Here is a 16,302-nt window from a genome sequence, read left to right as displayed (position 1 = left end):
TGGAATAAGCAGTTGCAGGTTTCTCTTACTCATTCTCTTATTTATTTATCCTTCTTTCTTTCTTGGTTTCTATGTCAGCGACATTGGTAGGAAATTCTTTCAGGTGTAAATGTAGATCCTCCTCTCAAACTTCTCTCTGGCTCACAGAAGTCACTGTAAAACCTCTTCCACATGTGCTTTTGTTGACAAATTTGTGTGTAACAGGATTTATCCCACCTCTGCTTTGGGTAGGACTCTGGTCTAGTTTGAGTAGTTTCATTGACCTTTCTTGCCCTGAAGAAGACCTTCTGTGGCTCCTCATTTTACTGTGCCTCCATATAACCCAAAATTAGGACAACAAATTGCCTGTATTATTATGGCAGATAATTATCAGTATTTCTCCTTAGGTTTGTTGTGCTCATGCTCGTTATGCTCCAGATGCTTCTGAGGATGAGGAGTGCTCAAATGTTATCTTACAGCTCTCATTTAGGTTATGAATCCAAAATCCCAACATGAAGAGAGTGAGGAGCCACACACCAGCTATTATCCCTGTTCAAGGTGGGCTTTGCAGCTTGGATAAGAAGGGGAGAAGTGGATTTTTGTACGAGCAATAAAGGGGTGCATAAGGCAGGTCATGCACAGCAGATGAAATTCTGTGTGCAGCTGCGTCAGTGCCAGTTTCCTGCTCAGAAACAGGAGCAGTGTTAACAGCTTGCAGCCAAAGCAAGAGAAATCCAGAGGGATTTTGGGGATAGAAATGTTCTTTGTGAATCTCCATGTAACGCTTTGTTTGAGCTGCTGTAATTAGCAAGTACCCTGGCTGTTCTACGACAGTGTTTGACATTTTGTTCTCTCTGGCAATCCATGGGGAGAGCTGAGATGAGGGAATGTTCATGATTAGCACTCCACAGAGTAAGTATTAGTTTTTTTGCCTTTTTGATCCATCATACTTTTAACTCTTGGATTCTGTGGAGCCTAAGCTTTGAAACCCCACATAAAAACCTCCAGTAAGACATTGCCTTGCAGCAGTGGGATAACAATTATAAAATCCCAGAATGGTGTGGGTTGGAAGGGACCTCAAAGCCCATCTTCCTCCCTCTGCCATGGGCAGGGACACCTTCCACTATCCCAGGCTGTTACATGTGCCCAAAGCTTAGCCAAAATCCACTGCTCCTAAAAAGGGATTTCATGGCCAGTAATGGTGATCTCAATGCTGTCAGACAATGATGGTCTCCTTGGCATTAAAAATGTTGCTTGGTGTGGTGAACTGAGACTGAATTAATTTTAAAAATACACACAACCCCCCTCATCCCCCATTCCCAAAATGAACTCTACAGGAGAGTTCACTTATATTACACAGGGGTATAGTGATAGAACACGGGGAAGTGGTTTTAAAATGAGACAAGAGAGATTTAGATGAGATGATTGCAAGAAATTCTTCCCTGTGAGGGTGGGGAGGCCCTGGCACAGGGTGCCCAGAGCAGCTGTGGCAGCCCCTGGATCCCTGGAAGTGTCCAGGGCCAGGGGGCTTGCAGCAGCCTGGGACAGTGGAAGGTGTCCCTACCCATGGCAGAGGTGGCATGGGATGGGCTCTTAGGTCCCTTTCAATCCCATTCTGGGATTCTGTGGTGCCCCTTGATTTCACAAGTACATTGTCTATTCTGCCTTCACCCATAAAAAGCCCCTCTCAAGCTTTCATGGGTTCTGGAAAAGTGATTTCCTGCCAGCCACTGAATTAAATCCCATTGTACCTATTTTTGTGCACAGTGGGGGCTGCAGGGCTCAAATCCCTGTAGCTCTTCAGGCACCATTTTCCTTAAAGCTGCTCTCTGGCTTTATACTTCATTTCAAACAATCACAAGGCTTATTCAGAAGCAGAAGAAGGGTTTTTCTTCACACTCTCTTCACTGCTCTTAGTACAATGAATGGAAAATATTTTGTATCTGTGTGAATTCCCACTTCTTAGTAATACAAGTGCTCGCTGCATTTTGATTCCTGCATAGAGAACAAGGATTCTGATCCTGAGGATGTAGCTTCTGCTTGTTCACCAGAAAGACACAGAGCTCTTTGGCCAGGATCCATAACAACACCTTTTGGTTGTTCACAAATAGCTCTGCCTGGTCCAAACCCACAGTTAGATAACTTCTGTGAATTGGAAGAGACAGGTCGTACTGTGCAGTTTGGCAAGTTCTCCCTGAAATCTCTGCTGGAGTCAGACCTGATTTTGCTGGAATACAGTAAATATTAACATATTCCTGTAGATTTGGAATACCTCTATGTGTATTCTCAAAACAAGAAAGCAGGAATGCTGGGAAGTGTGAATTACTGCCCACAGATGTACTCTTGTCTTTGGGAAATATTGATTATCTTTACCCTAAAAACTTTCAGAGAGCATTTTTGACTTATGTTTAGGATACCAAATTTCTTACTTGAGAGCAGTAAAGTGGCCCCAAAAAAATCTGTCTCTTTTCCAGTTTGCTGTACCTAAGAGGACCAGGCAGAAAGGTTTGTTCTCAATTGTGCACTAACATTTTTAAAGGATTTTAACATTTTATTTTAAAATATTTAGGTACTAAGTAGTTATGCACTGAGTATGTAACTCCATTTATGTACTGAGTAGTTATTTTTCTTGAGAGTTGCCAGCCAGGCAGGTTTCACAGGGCAATGATTAAGGGACTATCTGCAAGTATGAACCACGGATTTGTGTCAGGAATGTTGCTGCATGACCATGGTGCTGCTGTCCATGAAAACTCTGCTTTAGGGAAACAGGGTGCCAGAAAATGCACAGGAGCTATTTAGCTCCTTCTCAGGTTCATCTGCAAATCCTTGAAATCTGTTTTCTTTATGTTCCTTAGGAGCAGTAGATCACTGGATGTGTTCTTTTTCAACACACACATTTTAGGGAGCTGTCAGATGCTGCCATTTGGGGTGAAGCCCCTAAATGAAAATGCAGATGTGTGTATGCCAAGGTAATGTGAGATATAAGACAAATAAACCTACCTTCCATCACAGATGGAAAGATGACTCTGAGACTTAAAATCCTGAAATTATTTAGGTTTGAAGGGACCTCAAGGCTCAAATTTCCTCCCCCTTCCCCTTTCCATGGGCAGGAACCCTTCCACTAGACCAGGTTGCTCCAAGCCCCATCCAACCTGGCCTAAACTGGTCCAAACTGGGTGATTAAAAGGCAGTAGAAGGTTCTCCAGCAGCAAATGGGATAGCAGTGCTTTCTGCAAGAAAGGTGGCCTGGGAACAATCCATCTCTGCATGGAGTCACTGAATATCACAGCAATAGAAATTGCTTTTACCTGAGTGAAAAGCTTTAAGTCAAAGGCAGGAGAAAACCAGATTCCTCCATGCTGAATGTCAAACAAAAAATTAAGTAACTGAGTCTGATTTTTGTTGAGCAAAAACACTTCTAAAATCCTCTATTGCACTCAACAGTGCTTCAACAACCTTGTAGTAAATTAGATTAATAGGTGTTGATTTTCCAGCTGCTTCATTATCATCTGCTACATTAAAATCTAATTATTTATTCCCACAAGCGTTTTCCCTTACTCCTGGCTTTTTACTGGTGCTGCTGGTGCCACAAAGGAGCTGTGGTGTTATCTGTTCCTGCAGCCCGTGAGCAGCAGCAGGTGGGACAGCAAACATCTCTGTCACAAACAACCTGAGCTGCCATTCCTGCACCCTGCTGCAATTAAGCCTTCATTAGGAGCTGGTGAATAACTCTGCTGTTTCTCTCTCCTGGCCACGATCCCTCCCTCCCTTAAAAGGAAGGCATGACACAGATAAAGGTGGGGCTTTGCCCGCTCGGGTATTTCAGAGCCTTCCTCTTGGAGTTATGACTGCAGAAGGAGTCCTGGGGCACGTTCTGGAGACTTTGGTAAGTCTGTGCTACTGGTTAAGTGTTGGGTTTTCTGTCCTTAAGTGAATATATTTTGAATTTGCTGAAGTTGTGCAAGCAGGTGCAGCTGAAGTTCGGTGGCATCCTCTGCTGCTGGAGAGGTTTCACCTAAAGCCAATTTCGGGAATTGTTAATGCAAATAGTGATTACATGTATCTGGCAGCTTCCTGAGAATGGAGCTGGTCTTGCTTTTTCAATTGCAGGCAAGCTTCTAAAAGCCTCTTAAATTGTCTTTTTAGAACTAGATATTTTTAATTTTTTTCTCTTTTTTTTTAAAGTCATCTCAGGCTGAAGATTTCCTTGGATATGCTCCTTGAATTGCCGTGGAAGTTATAGTCTTACACTTTAGAGGATTATTGTGGAGTTTATCCAATGGTTATTATTCTCAATATATGTTGTTTTGAGAAAGTTATGCTTCAATGCATTGAATATCTTACATATTTAATTTAATGGGTTGGAAATGTCTTACCAAAAGAATAGTTTGCCTGTTCTGTGGACTGCAGCTGTGTGGCATCTTTTAAAATATCTATAATTGCTGTGTTATCTCTGACACTCACAGAGTTAATGAGCGTCGCTCACTGGTATCAGCTAAACACTGTGCTATCAGTAAGGTTTTTCAGAATTTAAAATTAAATACCAGGTTTTCAGGGGGCTCTTTGCACTCTTGCTAACTTTCTTCAGTTTGTTTGTTCGTTCTTATAAATTATTTACGAAAGCAGCGAGGCAAACTTGAAATCCTGTAGTGTTTGGAATTAATAATTTAATGCCCTTGTTTCCTTTTAATCTCCTCTCTGTGCAGTTATGTCCATAGTCACTTTTCTGGTGTTAAATTTTATTAAACAAATCAACAATGAAAGTAAAACTGTCAATAAATAAGTTGCGTAGATCCAGACCTAAATATAACGTCCCTCCGTGGGGCTTTTATCTCGAATTACAGCTTTAAAACCATCTTTACACTGAACATTAATCATATGAAATATTAAGAATTGCTCTCTGGGTTATTAGGAAATACATCTCCCAGTGCAGAGTTGCCTGTGTCCTCAAACCTCAGATTTCCATCGTTATCAGCTTCCAAGTTGCAGATTCATGGAGTTTCTGTCTGCCTGTGACTGTCAAGGTGTTTTTTCACGTCTCTATGATGTGTGCCAGCTCTGAGCCCCTCTGTATTTTGTGTACAGCTTCCCTCTTTTCCTTACTATCCTATTTGACTAGCCTGCCCCGTCAGAGATAACATTTTTGGAATAAACATTCCCACGTTATCAATTACTGTTCCTGACCAGCTTTGGGTCAGGTTTGGGTCCCTTGTTCTCTGTCAGTCGGCTTTTCCTCCTCGGTCACTTTCAGATCACGGATGGAGAGATCACACAACAAAGGGGTTCAGAGCAAAAGGAGTGGTAGCTGTTAAAAACGGGACCAGATTCCTGGTACTAAAAGTGATTTCAGCATTTATTATAATAAAAAGAAAAGGCCTAAAGAACGGGGCCCCACAGGCCGAGCAGAAGCGTTCCCATAAAGGATGCTGCAGCACCAGGTTTTCTTCAGCAGCGTTGTCCCTGATGTTCCAGGTGGAATGGCACAGCTTCCCTGGATCAGATGCCCCTTTTTATCCTGTTTTTTGTCCCTTTGGATTGGTTTCTTTTTGGATCCTTCATGTGCATTATTGGCTCATTACAGTTCTGTCCAGGCTGGCTCGTTTCACCTGGGGGAGTGGTGCCCTTTACTTGTGTGTAATACAGTACATTGAGTACTACCATATTTCTTATAAATGCCCATTTAACTCCTTTTACAATAAAACAACCAAACGAACAGTACATGCTTAACAATTATCAACTATTCTGCAACAGTTTCTAACCTATTTTTAAGAGTAGTTATGGTTCCTCTGGGCTGAGAATCCCAAATAGCCATGGTGTGGCTCTCTGGAAGGCGACTCCTCCACTGCCTCAGGCAGCCCCTTCATTCTGGTGCCTGCCAACCCTTCATGGGATTAAATTCATCCCAGTATCCAATCTAAACCTCCCCTTGCCCATCCTGAGGCTGTTCCCTCTGCTCCTGTCCCTGTTCCCTGGAGCACAGCCCGACCCCCCGGCTGTCCCCTCCTGTCAGGAGCTGTGCAGAGCCACAAGGTCCCTCCTGAGCCTCCTTTGCTCCAGGCTGAGCCCCTTCCCAGCTCCCTCAGCCTCTCCTGGGGCTCCATGCCCTTCCCTGGACATTCCCCAGCCCCTCTGGCCAGAGGGCCCAGGGCTGGACACGGCCCTAGAGGGGCCTCAGCAGGGCCAGCCCGGGGACAATCCCTGTCCTGGGCTGTGTCACACCATCGGCCTCGTGTTCAGCCCTGTCACCAGCACTGCCAGGGCCTTTTCCAGCTTCCCAGCTGCTCTTCCCTGAGCCTGCAGTGTCCCATGGGCTTGTTGTGACCCAAGGGCAGGACCTGGCCCTTGGCCTTGCCGACCCTCGGCCCATGGATCCCTCTGCAGAGCCTTCCTGCCCTCCAGCAGATCCACATCCACCAACTCTGGGTCTGCAACTTCCTGAGGGTGCCTTCCATCCCCTCATCCACATCCTTGATAAAAATAAAAATACTAAACAGAGCTGGGCCCAGTACTGAGCCCTGGGGAACCCCACTGACCACCAGCTGGATTTAATTCTGTTCCCTCCTTTCTGGGCCCAGCCTTCCAGCCATTCACTTTCAGCCCTGTTTTTCCTTTTCTTGTGTTGAAATCATTCCTATTCTACGCAGGAGATGGGAAGGAGGAAGAAGGCTTTTTTTCTGTGCTCTTCTATCACTTATTAGTGATAGAGTGGCACAGATCCCTGGGCATGCTTCAGAATTTGGGGGAAATAGCTGAGGGCTTCTGCCATGCACAGTAAACAACACTGAGTCAATCTTGCTCCCCCTCAACATGAAATGTTTTTCAAAGGATTTTTAAAATAACTCTAACACGTAAATATATGTGTCTTTGTAGAAAGCCGTAGTTTTTTACTGCTTTGGGGGCTTGCTCACATCACATTCCATCAATTCTGTTTACTGAAGCTGCAGCTTCCCACTGCCTGTGCCATTCCTACTGTGCTGAGTGCCCCAAGGAAATTTTCACACTTGCTGGTTCTTGGCTCTCAGGAGTTCTGTATTTACAGGGTGATGCTTCAGTGATGCTGTGCCTGGGAGGGGTGCTCTGTGTGCCATGCAGTGGCAGCGTTACCCCAGAGGCAAACCCAGAGCACACAGGCAGGGAAAAGGCAGGAGAGAAAACAGTGGTGGAAGCACAAGTAGGCTCTGAGCTCCCCATGTTCACTGGCTGACAGCTTTTCTTTCAGGAAAAGGCCTTTTCCAATATTATTCACAGAGTAGCGTGAAGGGAATTTAAATATTTGTATTAGAATAAATATGATTTTGTTCTGTGCTTTGCTGCAAGTTCAGTGATGCTCCTTCAAAGACAGTGACTTCAACACAGGGATCTGCTTTGGAAGGCAATTGAAATGTGTTTGCTTCTACAGGTCACTTCCCAAATTTTGGATCCAATATCCTTTAAATCCACTTGCTCTTCAGTTTGCATGTGTTGACTGTCTGTGTTCCAGGAGTGGGGTCAGTGGTGGGTGCTGCTCCTCTAAGCTCCTGGGGTCCTGCTGGGCCAACTGCTTTAACACTGCACTTTTCCCTCTGTGCCTGAAGTGTTTCTTCTTAATATCCCCTTTAATTTGCAAATTAAGGACTGTTCATATATATATAAGCCTGAGCTTTCTTATCAGAGACAAAAGAGTTAAAATATGGGAATGAACTGAATGGGATGGCACTTAAGGTATGTTCCTTTCTCAAAAGATGTTGACTTGGAGTTCTTTGGGAGAGGGGAAAGATAAAAAAAGTCTCTTTGTGGTATGAAATAATAGAAAGTATTTTTTCTGTATTTTTGCTTCACACTTTAAGAATAATCTCCTTCCTGATTCTTTATGCTGGATTCAAATAACCTCTTCCTTGCCTTGCTAGGGCACAAAGTGCCCTTGCTGTTGTCTGGCTCTCCTCCATCTCCCCCTCTCCCATGCCTTTCCAGGTTTCCATGGGCAGCATGAGGCACCGAAGAAATGGCAATTTTGAGAGTTCCAGGCTGCTCTATTCCAGCATGTCTCGCAGCATCGACGTGGCCTGCAGTGATGCTGTGAGTACCTGGGGCACACTGGGGTCCATGGTGGTGATGAATTCAGTCAGGCCAGGAGCAGGGTGATGATGGATTTGTCCCTTTCTCTTCATGGAGACACTTTCCTGACCAGTGACCTTCGAGCAGCAGCTGACAGGGTGAAACCCCAAGGGTGTATTGCCTTCCTTTAGAGCCCTGTAGCTCTTTATTGTGCTTTCTTCATCACTTCTGGTTTTAAACCCTTTCCCACGTTGCAGCAAGAGACAAATTTGTCTGTGTAAAGAACCACCCCAAGCTCTTCTCGCAGCTTCCTGGCCAAGGCAGCCAGCATATGGTTACGTTAAACATCCTTTCATGCCTGAAAGATTGCTGATTCCAGCAATTTTGTGGCAGATTCCCTGCTCCTGATGGGTTTGCAGAAGGCCTTAATGGCTGATTCCTAGGACTTCAGCAATGCTTCCCCCCTCCTTTTATTTTTTTGGTCTTCCACGATTGTGACTTTTACTGGTTGAATGCATTCCCTTCCATTTTCCTTGTTTTGGATATAATGCTTGTAATGTTTTTTTCTGCTTGGAATAACCTCTACCTGCTGTTTAACCACAAGTGTTGTGTCAAACGGGTAAACTGAACTGTGGCTGCCTGTCTTCCCTTTGTGTCCCACCCAGGTGAAATCTTGCCCTGCAAATCTAAGCTGTACTTAAAAGCAAACAAACAAACAAAAAAAAACCCAGCACGTCATCAGCAAGTGAGAATTTCTCTTTGCTTTCTTAGCTGGCAGAGGCAGCTTAGGGATGAATTTGCATCCCCCGAGCGTGAAAGCTTCTCCGGGGAGTTTCAAGGTTAATAGCAGAGTGAATGGTTAAACAAGCTGGAGAGACTTCTCATTCCACTGAGCTCCCATAAAGGAGAACTTGAAGTTGTTCTGGACTCCTGCTGGGGTCTTTGTGTGCTGAATTAAAACAGCCCCTGCCCTAAAGAACGTTACTATCTTCCCTTTTTTATCTTCACTTTTTTTTTACTATTGGGAAGAATGTTTGCCATAGTGTTTTAAGCAGTATCTTTGTGTTCACACTGTGCTGTTGCTGAGGTCTCTTCTGTTTCGTGAGTTATCAGAAATAAACTTCTAAAAATTATTTTCCAGGATTTGGCCAACTTCATCCAAGAAAACTTCAAGAAGAGAGAATGTGTCTTTTTTACAAAAGACACCAAGTCCATGTAAGGAGATATTTTTGTCTTGTTTTTCAAGACGGGGCTGGTAGATGAGGGTATTTCTGTCTGCAAAGGCAGGGAGAAAAGTTTTGGGGTTTTTTGTTCAGAGCCTGGATCTGGCAGTTCAGTCTCACCTCAGTCCCCTTGTCTGAGTTACTCCACAAGTAACTTGATGCAAAACTAGGGATCTCATCTTCCAGCAGCTCTGTCACAGGGTTTAATATAAAATTCCCCATTTGAAGCATAACTGGGGCAATAAGATGCTTGAAGGCTGCAGCACTGGTACTGGTGTCTGACAAGGTGTATGCATCAGAAGATTGCATAATTTACATTTTCCTTTTAAACCCAAATCACAAATTTCATGCAGAAATATTACACAGGCACTAGATTTTGCTCAGGCTGATGTTCTCTTAAGACAGGGTATTAAATTGGCTCCATTTTCAGGCACAGGTACCAGTGCAGTGCTAGTTTGGGGACCATAATGTTGCTTTTTGGTTTTGGGGTGGTTTTTTTTTGGTCTCAGGAGAAAAGTGATCAAACTAATATAGCTGCAGAAATCCTAATATTGAGCTCTGAACGCTCTCTGACACCACTCTTCTCTGAAGCTGGGAGGAAAAATGCCTCAGAGAGGGAGGGAAATTAGTCTCATTTCAGAAAGTCTCACTCAGGGTCCTCCTCTGCCACCAAAAATGGGATGCCTGGCAAGGCACCAACAACGGATGGAGGAGCTGGTTCTCATCAGCTTCTCTTCCTGCAAGCCCTCTGGGAGAGGACTGCAGAACTTGCTGGGTTATTTTGGTCTAGATATTTTTAAGGTAAGCTGGTTTCATTTGCAAGGTACAGCAGAGTAAAAAGAAACCTTTCTAAAGGAGACAAGCAATTCCCCCTTCTCCGTGTCCTCTGAGAAAGCAGGAATGTGGATTGTGGAGAGGACCCTTAAAATCAAGTCAGCCCAGCACCACCACCCAGCCACATCCTCAAGTGCCACATCCACATGATTTTGGAATACTTGTAGGGATGGTGGCTGCACCAATGGGCAGCCTGTACCAATGCCTGACAGCCCTTTCCATGCAAGTTTTTCCCCCTGATATCCAATCTGAACCTGCCCTGGCACAACTTGAGGCCTTTTCCTCTTGTCCTGTCACCTGGGAGAGGAGATGCAGTGAACTCATCCTGTGTGGTTAAGAGCACAAAAAGGGGAAGAAACCCCTCAGCACAGCCTGGTTCCCGAGCTGTGTTCCACTTCCCAGTGCTGGCCAGAAGCAGATTTTGGGGGAGGAAGCAGGATGAGGTGCTGCTCTGCTCTGTCAGGTGGTAAATCCCAGTTGAGTCCCACACACAGCTGGCTCTGTAGCTCCACCTGCTGCTTTTCTTGCTGGCAGAGCTTGCTTTTCTGTGCTCAGGATTCCTCAGGAATGTCTATTCCCTCTTCTTTCAGGGGTAACTTATGTAAATGTGGATACCCTGAAAATCAGCACATAGAGGGCACCCAGGTTAACACCACTGAAAAATGGAACTACAAGAAGCACACCAAGGAGTTTCCTACTGATGCCTTCGGGGACATTCAGTTTGAAAACCTGGGAAAAAAAGGAAAGGTAAGTGGAAATATTAAGGATATTCATGAGGCCCCTGTTGATTACCAATGGGAGCTCCTCAAAAGCAGGGAAGGGCAAATGGATTTTATTCTAATGGCAGGAGATAAGCTACAAGGGACACAGGCTTGTCTTTTCAAGCCCTGAAAATAGGTAACAAAGGATAATTCCTTCTGTGTCTCTTGTTGGTTAGGCTGGTCATGGGAGTGAAAAGAGATTATCTCTTTCCAGGCATGGCAGGAGAATGGGTGAATGAGAGTGAATGGATATAAAATAATCCCTGAATTATTTTATATCCACGTAGACCAGCTTGCTCAGGCCTATAAACAATTGAAAATTGAATATTTTCCAGGGTGGAGAGTTCTGGAGGGATGTAAGATGTCTGTGGAGCTTCAAAAGTTTTATTTCATTTGTTGGGGTTTTTTTTCCTTATGTCCTTGCTTGGGGCGGGGACAGTGGAGGTGTGAGAAGAAGAAAATAGCTGCTGTTGCTGTTTCTCGTGATTTTTACTGATGCTTGTGAGGAGTCACATGTGGCTGAGCTCATCTGCCTCCTCTAAATGGTTGATACTTAACACCAGTGCAGGTTGCTTGGGACAGTCAAAATAAATGAGGAAAATCAGAGCCTGCTATGTAAATGAATTTGGTTTGTTTTATGCAAAGTAGCAGACATAAGAGGCACGTGAGTGGGAAATGAGACCGAAAGTTTCAAATCACCCTTAAACAGATCCATGTATTTCACATAACTTTTTATATGCACATTTTAGCTTTGTAGTACTTTGTTGTAAGCTGCTGTGTGACTGTACTGGAACAAAAAGTGCTTTGCTCTGTTGCAATACTTCAGACTTCTCAAAGGTAAAATGTACTTTCCTTAGGTTGTGTCTTCCCCACTCCCAGCTTTGGGAATCAGTTCATGTGCCCTCAGTGGTTTCATGTGGACTCTCAAGGCCACTGTGCATATTTCAGAGCATACTTTGTTCAAACACTGCATATAGGTGTCCTTGTCCATCCCATTGGAGTGTTGGCTGGAATGACATCTTAATTCCCTGTTCTTATTCCCTACACAGCAAGGCACCTGCTGCTCCTGAAGATTGCCAAGTATTTTCTGTTGATGCACAGCAGGGAGGACTTCAAACTCAGGGTGACCTGAGAATTGCTGTCAATTATCAGTGAGGGATGGAAAGTTTTATACCCTGCATTGTGCTTTTTAGAACACATGAGATGTGAACAAACCAATCAAGAGGTTTGAGGACAGGCTGGGAGAGCTGGGGGGGGGGCTCACCTGGACAAGAGAAGGCTCCAGGAGAGCTCAGAGCCCCTTCCAGGGCTAAAGGGGCTTAGGAGAGCTGGAGAGGGACTGGGGACAAGGGATGGAGGGACAGGACACAGGGAATGGCTTCCACTGCCCGAGGGCAGGGCTGGATGGGATATTGGGAAGGAATTGTTCCCTGTGAGGGTGCTGAGGCCCTGGCACAGGGTGCCCAGAGCAGCTGTGGCTGCCCCTGGATCCCTGGAAGTTTCCCAGGCCAGGTTGGATGGGGTTTTGGAGCAACCTGGGATAGTGGAATGTGCTCATGGCAGGGATGAGACTAAAGCTTTAAGCTCCCTTCCAGCCCAAACCACTCTGGGATTCTATAAAATCTCACCCTGTGTCAGTCCAGCTTTTGAGCTCTTCGTTTCTGCTGTGCTGCTCAGACCCTGTAGCACCCACGAGCATCTCAGTCACTGCATTTAAGGATTTAATGTTCTGGGAGCCCAAGCCCCAGAAAGGCTTCCTGCATCGCAGCCCTGGTCTGGGAGCAGCATCCAGCAGCACCACGAGATGGCATCCTTGTACTTCGGAGGAGGGAGGTGGGAGCCGAGGAGTTCACGGCTGCATGGAGCTCACAGGTGGGCTGACCCCAGGTCGTTTTCCTGGTAGCTCCCCCCTCTCCTGTAAGGGATCCTCTCCAGGAAAACACCCAAAGCTTCCTGTGACTGAAGGGCAGAAGCTGTGGGAGTCCTTTGGCTCTCCTGTGTAGCTGCTGGAGCCTGCTCAGCATCCTCTGTGATGCCCTAAATGCTTTAACTCCTTCTGGCAACCTGTCTTGGAGCACATGAATATTTTTATTCAAGTTCAGTGTCTCTTAGGTGGAGACATTTCCTTCTCAAAGTAGTCCTTTCATTTTGCTCTCCTGCAAGTACTGGGCAATTTATACAAAATCCTCTATGCTTCAGGTCCAAGCTACTCCTTTTCATCTCCTGATTTGGCTTGTGCAGCCATGAATGTCTTCCAAAAGTGATGAAACTGTGAAGGGGCTTTTGAATAGCAAATCAAGACAAGGCCAGAGAAGCTTTCACATAAATGGAGACATGTTAAGTCCACCTGAAGCCACATTATCTCTCTTAAGTGCTTTTTGACATCTTTGTAGAGCATTCAAGCTTTACTACAAACTGTGTGCTTGTTTTGTCTTGTACTTGAGGCACTGGAGTGGGTATGTGTTGTGATAGGGACACCTCTCACACAGAGCCTGGAATTTGTTTGAATAGTGTAATCAAAATACTAATAATTATTATTAGTTCACTTGCAACGATGCTGCCTCTGATTCATAATCTAAGCTTTAAATAGCACTGTTGGACTTAGTTGCTGTAGTGGTGGTGTGTTCATCCTTGCAGAGTTCCTCTGAAGCACAAGGTCGCTGCTCTTGCCTTCTCCAGAGGAAGCTGGGTTGGGTGCCTGGTTGTAGGGGAAGGACAAAGGTGTTTCAGAGGAAGAAACGAGGATTTCATCCTCACCTTGCCTTTCATCTCCTGGCTGTTGGAACAAGGCTGTGCAGCAGAGAAGAAAACGCAATCCCTGGGTTGTCCCCAGCCACCTCAACTGATCTCCTGCTATGTTTGTTCTCCTATTTTCTCTCCCCAAGTACATCCGCCTGTCGTGTGACACAGACTCTGAGACACTCTACGACCTCATGACCCAGCACTGGCACCTGAAGACCCCAAACCTCGTCATCTCCGTCACCGGCGGCGCCAAGAACTTCGCGCTCAAGCCCCGCATGCGCAAGATATTCAGCAGGCTGATCTACATCGCCCAGTCCAAGGGTGAGCACCTGCTCCTGTGCCTCTGCCACGTCATTGCTGCAGGGGTAGCAGCTCAAGGGGTCTGTGGGGGAGCAGAGTGTTCATTTAGCTGCTGCACGTGTGGCATTAATTAAGTAACAGGAGGGGGATTTAGTCAGGGGTGCCTGTGATAATGTAAGGTGAGTTGTGTAGCATCTCTTTTGTGCTTCATGGAAGATCCAACCCCCCAGGTCACAAAAGGGGTTTGGGTTTTGTCTTTGACGCCGTGGGAGGGCGGGTGTTTGGCTGTGTTTCTCAAGTGACTGGTGTTGTTCCAGGAGCCTGGATTTTCACCGGGGGGACGCACTACGGGCTGATGAAGTACATTGGGGAGGTGGTCAGAGACAACACCATCAGCCGCAGCTCCGAGGAGAACGTGGTGGCCATTGGCATCGCGGCCTGGGGCATGATCTCCAACCGGGAAACCCTCATCCGCACGGCCGACAGCGACGTAAGGAGCTGGGCTCAGGGCTCAGTCATTCACCAGCTTAAAGCTAAGGTTGGACAAACTGGGACTCCTAAGATCATGTCCAGCTGTCAGCCCAGCGCTGCCACCACATTCACAGTTAAACCATGTCCTCAAGTGCTGCAGGGATAGGTTGGCAAGGAAAGAAAGGAGGCTCGGCCTCAAAACGTCAGGAGCTCTTCCTAGAGCAGGGGGAAAGTAAAATGTTCTCATGCCTGAGTTAGTCCCACACATCCGGCCTGGTGAGGAGGCTTTCAGCTGTGCCAGATTTTGGCATGTCTGTGTGGGAGTTCAGCTGCTCTAACTCCGTGTCTGGCATTGCTTTAGGGAATAACTACTGCCGTGGTTGTTCTAGCTCTGAAATCCCCATGTGCTCCCCCACAGGAGAGGTTCCCATGAGCTAAGGCACATGGCACCTGCTCCTGTTTAGGATTTTCATTGACACTGCCATCCCACCTGTCAGATGCACCAAGGTAGCCCCCCCTTGTCTCTTGCCCACCAAACATGACAGAACACATCTAAAAAATTGTCCCACCACCCAAATATTTGGGGGGGGCACCCAAATAAGGTGGGCGTGTCCTTGAATCTCAATGTCAAACACTGTGTGTGCCCCTAGGGGAGCTACTTGGCCCGCTACATTATGGATGACCTGAAGAGAGACCCCCTGTACTGCCTGGATAACAACCACACCCATCTCCTGCTGGTTGATAATGGCACCCACGGGCACCCCACCATCGAGGCCAAAGTGAGGACCCAGCTGGAGAAGTACATTTCAGAGCGGGTCATCCCAGGTATCCTACTCCTCTTCCTCCTGCCCTTGCATGCTTTGGGGCTGATCCACAGTGATTTTCTTGGAACAAGAAAGTAGTGGCAGCACCCTGTGGCGGCTGAGCTGGAAGGTGTGTGTGAACTGCAATGCATCTGGAGCTCTTTCAGGAGCAGCACCTTCCCCCATCTTCCTTTCTGTATGTCCTTTGTGTCACAGCAAATGCTTCATTTCAGCCACACAGCCCTCCCCTCCTTTCCTCTTAAAAGCTGGCCCTTCTATATCCCTCCCACCTGTCACTGAATGCCAGGTAGCTGGAGCACAATTACGCAGGAACTGAAATTAGGCTTTTCCCAAAATATTTATTTATGAGGGTGATTGAGCTGCCTGCAACCTGCTGCTAAATAATTTCTCTTCCCCCCCCATCCTTTACAAAAAAAAAAAAAAAAAAGAAATCAAAGGCCTTAGCAGGAAACCCTTAAAAAGCTTTTCATCGTGTTGTTGTTTGGGTTTGGTTCTTTTGGGTTTTTTTTTGGAATGTCTCTCAAACACTAGCTCCCGGAGTTACGGAATTCTTACCTTTCTTTTACAATTAGAAATGTGAACTCAGGTTCTGTATCTTCAGTTTGTGAGAAGAACCTTTCACTGAGACTCAAAATAGTCAAAGGAGCAGATAAATACAATGAAATTCCATTCTAAGGACTTCAGAGATAGCAAAAGTTAGGATTTTTAGAAGGGAAAAGTTTCTGTTGGAGAAGGGTGTCTGAAGTCAGCTATGCAGAATGTTAGGCAAAACTGAGTTTTCGTTAAAAACATCTGTTAATAACTGGCAAAATCAGCAGCAAACTAGTATTTGAATGAATGGCTTGGAGATTCTTTCATTGTACTCAGGAAAAATAAGTTGTTCAAACTGCATTAATTGATTTAATCTTTTTCCTTCTTTTTTTCTTTTGACATATTTCACAGAATCTAATTACGGTGGGAAGATCCCAATTGTGTGTTTTGCCCAAGGTGGTGGGAAGGAGACTTTGAAAGTAAGTTCATTTATTTTATTTATTTCCAGTAATGGCAATAGGGGCATTGCTCTAATATTGAAGACTGATTGCTCCAAAAGAAACTCGATGAAGTAGACACTGCTGTTATTTACAGAAGCTTGCC

General features: G+C 45.6%; 1 protein-coding gene across 16 annotated transcripts in view; it reads left to right on the top strand.

Moving 5' to 3' along the window:
- Positions 1-16,302, top strand: part of TRPM8 (transient receptor potential cation channel subfamily M member 8) — a 121,980-nt gene that overhangs the window by 80,661 nt on the left and 25,017 nt on the right. For 8 of the 16 annotated variants that reach the window (XR_010368912.1, XR_010368911.1, XR_010368913.1 and 5 more), the window contains 8 exons: positions 3,756-3,865; positions 7,930-8,034; positions 9,155-9,228; positions 10,661-10,817; positions 13,717-13,894; positions 14,191-14,363; positions 14,995-15,169; positions 16,111-16,178. Coding sequence is in view for 13 of the 16 variants with exons in the window: in XM_064433471.1 (XP_064289541.1) it covers positions 3,756-3,865; positions 7,930-8,034; positions 9,155-9,228; positions 10,661-10,817; positions 13,717-13,894; positions 14,191-14,363; positions 14,995-15,169; positions 16,111-16,178 (1,040 nt within the window). In the remaining 3 variants the exon portion in view is untranslated. Of the gene's footprint in view, positions 1-2,929; positions 2,949-3,755; positions 3,866-6,427; positions 7,681-7,929; positions 8,035-9,154; positions 9,229-10,660; positions 10,818-13,716; positions 13,895-14,190; positions 14,364-14,994; positions 15,170-16,110; positions 16,179-16,302 lie in introns of those variants that run through there. The other 8 variants (XM_064433482.1, XM_064433481.1, XM_064433480.1 and 5 more) reach the window with 4 other exon arrangements.

The sequence above is a fragment of the Passer domesticus genome, chromosome 10, assembly GCF_036417665.1.
Source record: "Passer domesticus isolate bPasDom1 chromosome 10, bPasDom1.hap1, whole genome shotgun sequence".
NCBI lineage: Eukaryota > Metazoa > Chordata > Aves > Passeriformes > Passeridae > Passer > Passer domesticus.
Note: the sequence above shows the minus strand (reverse complement) of the source record. Positions and strands in the feature narration are given on the sequence as shown.